This window comes from Otolemur garnettii, unplaced genomic scaffold (assembly GCF_000181295.1).
Source record: "Otolemur garnettii isolate 467f Iridium unplaced genomic scaffold, OtoGar3 scaffold00178, whole genome shotgun sequence".
Lineage (NCBI taxonomy): Eukaryota > Metazoa > Chordata > Mammalia > Primates > Galagidae > Otolemur > Otolemur garnettii.
Window position 1 is genome coordinate 2,408,785 of NW_003852573.1, and position 6,777 is coordinate 2,415,561.

Genomic DNA, 6,777 nt, shown 5'->3' on the forward strand with positions numbered 1-6,777 from the left:
ATCATATCATCTGCGAAAAGTGAAAGTTTAATCTCTTCTGACCCTATATGGATGCCCTTGATTGCCTTTTCTTCCCTAATTGCAATGGCTAAAACTTCCATTACGATGTTAAAGAGCAACGGAGACAATGGGCACCCTTGCCTGGTTCCTGATATGAGTGGAAATGATTTCAGTTTAACTCCATTCTGATCTTTTCTTTAGTAGTATTTAGTCTATTGTTAAGCACAACCTAATCAACCTCAAATTCTTTATCAAAATTATTTATTCTTCACACTAAAATCAAGATACTATATTTTCAGCTCTAGAAGTTCCATTTAATCTTTTTAACCTGTTTTTTCTTCCTCATTACATGGCCATTAACATTTGTATCTTTGAAACTATTAGTAAAAGCTGTGTTAAAGTCCAAGTCTGTTAATTCTATCATTTCTGTCATTTATAATCTGTTTTCTAATTTACTAAATGTTCTCTTGGTTATCTGCCACATTTTCCTCCTTTTCTTGGGTTTAAGTAAATTCTGATTAGATACCATAAATGTAAATCTTACATTGTTGATTTTTTTGGATTTTATTGTCTTTAAAGATTGTTAAATTTGTTTCGGTAGACAGTCAATGCAGTATGATACTATGGGTATCTCTTCTGAATGCTTTGGGTGTTCAGTAAGGTCACTCCAATTTGGCTGCTTGGAATTCAAATATTTTCCAGCATGTGAGCTCTGTTAATTGTTCAGCTTATAGCCTCCTGGTAATTATTCTTCCCTGGTACTTGTGTTTTGCTCAGCCTTGTTGCACTTAGACATGTGCAGCTTAGACTCACAGCCTATGCAGATTTTTAGAACTGTTTTTCTGGAAAGCTTCCTTGGTTCTCCAAATCCTGATTTCCATCTCTTTAGCTTAGTAAGACTACTGTGTTCTGCTGTGGTTCTTCCTCCCTGAGAGTAGTCTAAAAAGTACTTCCAGGTAGAGAAAAGCAAGGACTATTTACCTAACTGTGTCCTTTCTTTTGGGGATTATACTTCTGAACTGCCTATTGGCCAATGTCTGAAAACAGCTGATTCACATGTTTCATCAAGGATATTAGTTGTTTATGTAGGATGGGAAGAGCAGTGTTAGTTATTCTGACATGGCCAGAAGCCATTCCATCAATTTTAAGGCAAATAGAAATAAAGTATAAGGAACTGTGATAGAGCAAACACTATGAACAAGCATCTCAAAATAAGAGATGCTTTTCTTGATAACCCAAATAAGCTGGCATGAGGTACACAAAAACATTCATAATTACAAACCTCTACCCTTTCCTCGCCCACATTTATTGAACATACTGGCTCAAGTACTGTGACAGCTGCTATGATACAAAGCTGAATAAGACAAGGTCCCTTCTCCTAATACCTTCTAGGCTATGACAAAGACTTTTGTAAAAACTATAGTGAAATAGTCAGTGTAGCTACAGAGAATAATTCTGGGCATGATTCATCTTTTTGAGATTCTTTTTAGGAGCAGGTCCTTCTTTATTTGCAAAGCACAGAATCATAAAACATCAAGTACCAAAGCTTTAGATGGAATCTACTCCTTGCAGCTGTGCATTGAGAATGAGACCCAGAGCATTCTCATTTGAAGCACAAGCTTCCTTTTGCAATTTCCCATCTTTGTGAAGATGGGTTCGGGGATGGAAAAGAGTAGAAAAAGACGGTAGGAAGGGGGAAATCTGAGACACAATGAGAACCTATGTGTGAGGTGACTACACAACTTCTTTCACACTACTCTGTTGACAATGTACCTTTCTCTCTGTTAAAAAGTCAATGAAGGAAAACACTCTTTTGACAACGAACAGTATAATCATTGGAAAATCAGTAAATTAAGAGGTAAAATGAATATAATATGATCAGGAATGATGTAAGCCTGAAAGAAATAATTAGGAAAGACTGTGAAAGACACAGAAACTTAAAAACAACCTAAAACTTAAAAGGGATAAACTTTTTAAAAAATAAAACAGTACACTACATGTCTAAGGGAAAGACAATGGAGATGAGAATAGGATAAATGGAAAAATAAGTGAAAATTCCTATGTCCTGAAAATGCTAAAGTGGATCAGGTAAAGTGACAGGAAAAACAGCCTCACTAGTCTGAGAGAGGTTACTACTTTGAAACTGATGGCAAAAATGTTGGTATTGGCCTGACATGAAACAGTTTGTCTATACTTTAAGGTAAAGAAATTTAAATTGCTTTGTTGATTATATTTTCTTAGAAGAAAGTGATCTTGAAATCTCAAGCCTTATTAGACAGAAATTATAGGCAATGAAATGTGTATCTAAAACAGAATACCATAAGGGAGAAAAATGCATCATTTAATAAAAACAAAAATTTTGAATAATTAATTAGTTATTTCAGGAGAGGAGAAATATTTTAACAAAGCAAAATCTGGACTATTTTGGCTTGGGAAACCAAAGAATAAAAATGTCAAGGTCAAGCTTAATCATACCATTAGTTTAATTTTTTATAAAAAGCTTAATATACAAGAAGAAATTGTTAATATTCAAAGAATTACTTCCTAGTTAATATTTCTAAACCAATGTTTTAAAAATATGAGGCAGAGGGATAAGTAGACAATAAAGTCAAAAAAGGTATATTTTTTCACAAGTTGTATGATCCTGGGAAAATGCTGAGAGAATTTTTCCTTTTTCTTTTGTAATACCTCTTCTAAAACACTATCGTGACGATTAGGTAAGACAAGATATTTGAAAGTATTTTGTGATGTAAACTATTATTAGAATTACCTTGCTGATTCTGGATCCAAAATCAGGGCTTCTACTGCATGAGATATCAGTAAACAGCTCTGTTGCTGTCTGGATTAATGTTAAGGCTATACGTGAAAATAGATTTCCACTACAGATTTATATTATCTAAATATTAAACAAGCCAAAGTGGATCATATTTTTAGTGAAGGTAATCATATTATCAATTCAAATGGTTTATAGCTCTATTTTTTCCATTTAAGAGATATGTAGCACTGTTTATAACAGTGATTCTTGAAAGACTATTCCATAAAGGGTACTTCTAAGGCTCTCTAATATGGGAAGGGGGAACCAAATAACAGGCTTGTGATTCAGTCACAGCAACATGGTTTTATGTGTCTTAGATAAAGGGGTTCTTCATAAGAGTTTGAGACAAAAAAGCAAACAATACAAAGTTTTACTGATAAAAATTAAAAACAAAACCCCCAAATTCCAGAGGTTCCTAATCTGGGGCTCCGGGGGGTCTATTAAACCTGCTGAGGTTGCGTAAATTTGGGATGTGTGTGTATAATCCCATTTTGTAGAGCACAGGGTACATACCACTCATTAGGTTTCCATCAGTAAACCAAATGCTAAGAACTACTGATTGGTAAGTCTACCACTTAAAAACAATTTCTCTTCCCTCCTTTAAAAAATAATTTGAAGTTGCTAAAAAGAAAATATGGTGAGGGTGGTACCTGTGGCTCAAGAAGTAGGGCACTGGCCCCATATACAGGGGTGGTGGATTCAAGCCTGGCCCCAGCCAAAACTTAAAAAAAAAAAAAAGAAAATATGGTGAACTTAGAGAGGGGTTAGGGAACAAAAGTGATGACTAAGACTGCTGAACAGATCATTAATAAAAGTGATGAGAACTAGAGCTGTTAGCCATGAAGGGGAAAAGGACTGTTCTCCCGTGGGAAAGTACAATGTGCTGTAGGTTATAGCTCACACAAGCACAAAGTATCCAACACCGGTAAGATCTGGGCTTTGGATGCTCTTCCTGGAGATGGAGAAAACCGAGTCACCTTTAAAAAAAAAACAAAACTGACTGCAGTTAAAAAGTAAAATTATTCTGCTTATATTAGATTTCAAAGGGAGAAATTATTAATTATAATACATTTGTAGGCTTATTTAATATACATTTTGTAGATAAGTTTATCTGAAGTATTTAATCTACATTTAAAAGAATACTTCCAAAGAACAAAAAATACTGGGTCAAGCATAGGATACAGCTCTACGTTTCTCAAAGTTGCTGAGTCAGCATCAAAAGATGCCTGATAAAGATCCCCATATCGGGAAGCAAGGCTTCGAAATTCCTCCATGGACTGTTTCATCTATAAGAAAGAGAATAATATAAGTTATGACAAATAAACATGCTATCATCATTGTGTAAACAACACAATAATCAAACCATTAAAAAGCTTCAAACAAAATAATTCAAAAAATATTATTCTATTCTTTTTCATAAATTTTGTTACATAAAAATCAATGAAATAGCAGATGAAACCACAGATCACAATAATGTACATATGATATATAGGAACAAAAAATTTGCATCTTAGATTCAGGTTACACTATAATAATTAATATAGTTTAAAACATTCCTAAATTTCTTTAAAATGTCACGTTATTTCTCTCTATATATGTGTCACTCAGGGAGACCATCATCAATCCATCACTTTATCATTCTAATAACTCATCAGCCTAGTTTTGGTAGCTGAGTTAATAAACATCTGGTGCCTAAGTTTAAGTCAATCACTGATTTTAAATTTCACAACTTTTTATCTTAAAACAAATTTCAAAAACCTGAAAAGTATAAATAAAAAGCACATTGAAAAGAAAAGACATGCCTGATTGGAGATGCGACCACATCTCTGAAGGTCATTTCCTAAGGTCATGGCAATTGTTGTGGCAATTGCAGGTGGGGGGCTTGTTTTTAGGCTGTTACAAGTACAGATGAGCTGAGAGAAGGCTTGTAAAAGGTCAATCCTGAGTTTTACAAATTCACACTGAAAACTTAAAGGATTCAAAGGTGTACTAGCAGCCTGGGGGGAAAAAAAAGAGCTATTTAAGACAAAATAAACATAACAACGAAGCAAGGTAGTACCAAGTATTTGTCACAGATGATACGTAACTGCAGAAGTTCTAACATTGATGGATAAACATCTAAAGTATAAAGAGAAATGTGTAACATTAGAGAGAAAAACTTACTGTTACGAGAATCAGCTCTGATGTACATTCTATCGATATGCAAAGGTTCTTTACTTCCTACGTTCACAAAGACTATCTGTAACGTGTTACATGCTCTGTCAGTAAGATATCTGCTTTAAGGACAAAATCATTTTCCCAAATCCCCTTTTCATCCTCCTATCTTTCTAATCTGAAATTCCCATCATTACAACCATTAACACTATCTTTAAAAGTTGGGGGCAAGGAGGAAAAAAAAAAATAAGGGTAGGAGAAATATGTTTCTCTCCAGTCACTTAACAGCACACTGCCTCAAAGCTACCTTCTTCTACTGCAAGCTCAGATTAAGTTTTAAAATAATTTCTGCACAGACATTCAGAAAGCACAGATAGAGGGTATTACAGAAGAAAATGTTATAAAACACAAATCAGTTGAGAATGGAGGAGTGTCAGGGCTAAGTCTTGGGTAGCTAAGAGTAGCATTAGTTTGGTAGAGGGGGTAAAGAGACAAAGATAACCTTTATATATTCAGCAACTGTCCTAGTGGAAAACTTACCATCATGTTTTCAACAAAAGGCATATACTTAAAGCGTGCTCATCTAACAAGAAATGGAGACACTGCAAAATTAACCTTTCTCTAGGATATGACCCACTTAAAACATGCTGATGTTGTTTCTTAGACACTATCTCAAACTATTCTATTAGCAAAAGAGCCAGATAAGAGATTTTGGGGGTGTAAAAGTTACAATATTAATCATCTGACCAAATACCACATATTGACCTTAGTATAGCTGCCCCTACTATTAAGCGTCAGCTATAAGTTTCATTATTTGGTAGCATTCATATTTAACTCTATAAAATATTATAGTATGCTATTCCCAGCACCTTATATCCCTTTCAAACTGCAAAGGCCCTCGATGAAACATTTTCTATATGGTAAAAGTAATAATTGTACACAATATATTTAATTCTGTGGTTTTCAATCCTGGGGTTGTTTGATTCTAATTATAAAATAATAGGATTAGGACATTATAAAGACCATTTCAATTGTTTTTAATTTAGTAGATGAGATGCGATTTGTTCTTATAGAAAGATAAATTTTCTCCACTTGCTGTGCCCTTAAGCTGCTACTTAAGATTTCCAATTTACTGTTTGTCAGCAACTTTAGAAGGGAGGGTACAAACAACTGTATATAATACTGTTATATCAATATAGTACAGACCATCTTACCAGACAAAAAATACTGGCAATATTGCTCTAACATGCATCATAAAACTGAAAGAGAAGCAAGATATAGTTATACTGATGGAGATTTGCTGGTACTCTGGATTTATTTATGACTAACATGAAATATTTGATTGATGACATATGATGATAAACTTGAAAGTGACTGTGCTGCCTGGAACCAAATGATAGTGGAGAAAAGCAACTTTAGATACAGTATATAACTTTGAAAGAAAACAAATAGATTTGTCATAAAGGTAAAAGAGTTTAAAAGGTAATATTGTCCAAAAAAGATGGGAGATATATAGGAAATAAAATTTAGACCATAAAAGTATGATTAACATTGATCAGAAATAATGGGTATCATTTTCCTTTGGTTTCCACTGGGGTTAAATCTTAAATACAGGTTGGGGTCTAATGTCAGCAGGTAAAGCAAACATTGCATATAATCAAAATTATCCCTAAAAATTCCTCAGGAAGAAATTACTTCTAGTTAGTTCAACATAGCCACACGAAGGAACAGTAAACTCAGTTCGCTTCTAATGCTCACTCCAGAACAGGCGTCCTCAACCTAGGGCCCATGGGCAACATATGGCCCAC

The 6,777-nt window shown here is 34.1% G+C and overlaps 1 protein-coding gene across 2 annotated transcripts in view; it reads right to left on the reverse strand.

Moving 5' to 3' along the window:
* Positions 1-6,777, reverse strand: part of INTS7 (integrator complex subunit 7) — an 89,454-nt gene that overhangs the window by 18,460 nt on the left and 64,217 nt on the right. For both annotated transcript variants that reach the window (XM_003800520.3, XM_023519486.1), the window contains 3 exons: positions 4,618-4,812; positions 3,998-4,101; positions 2,771-2,839 (listed from right to left, as the gene is read on the reverse strand). In XM_003800520.3, coding sequence (XP_003800568.1) covers positions 2,771-2,839; positions 3,998-4,101; positions 4,618-4,812 — 368 coding nt within the window. The remainder of the gene's footprint in view (positions 1-2,770; positions 2,840-3,997; positions 4,102-4,617; positions 4,813-6,777) is intronic.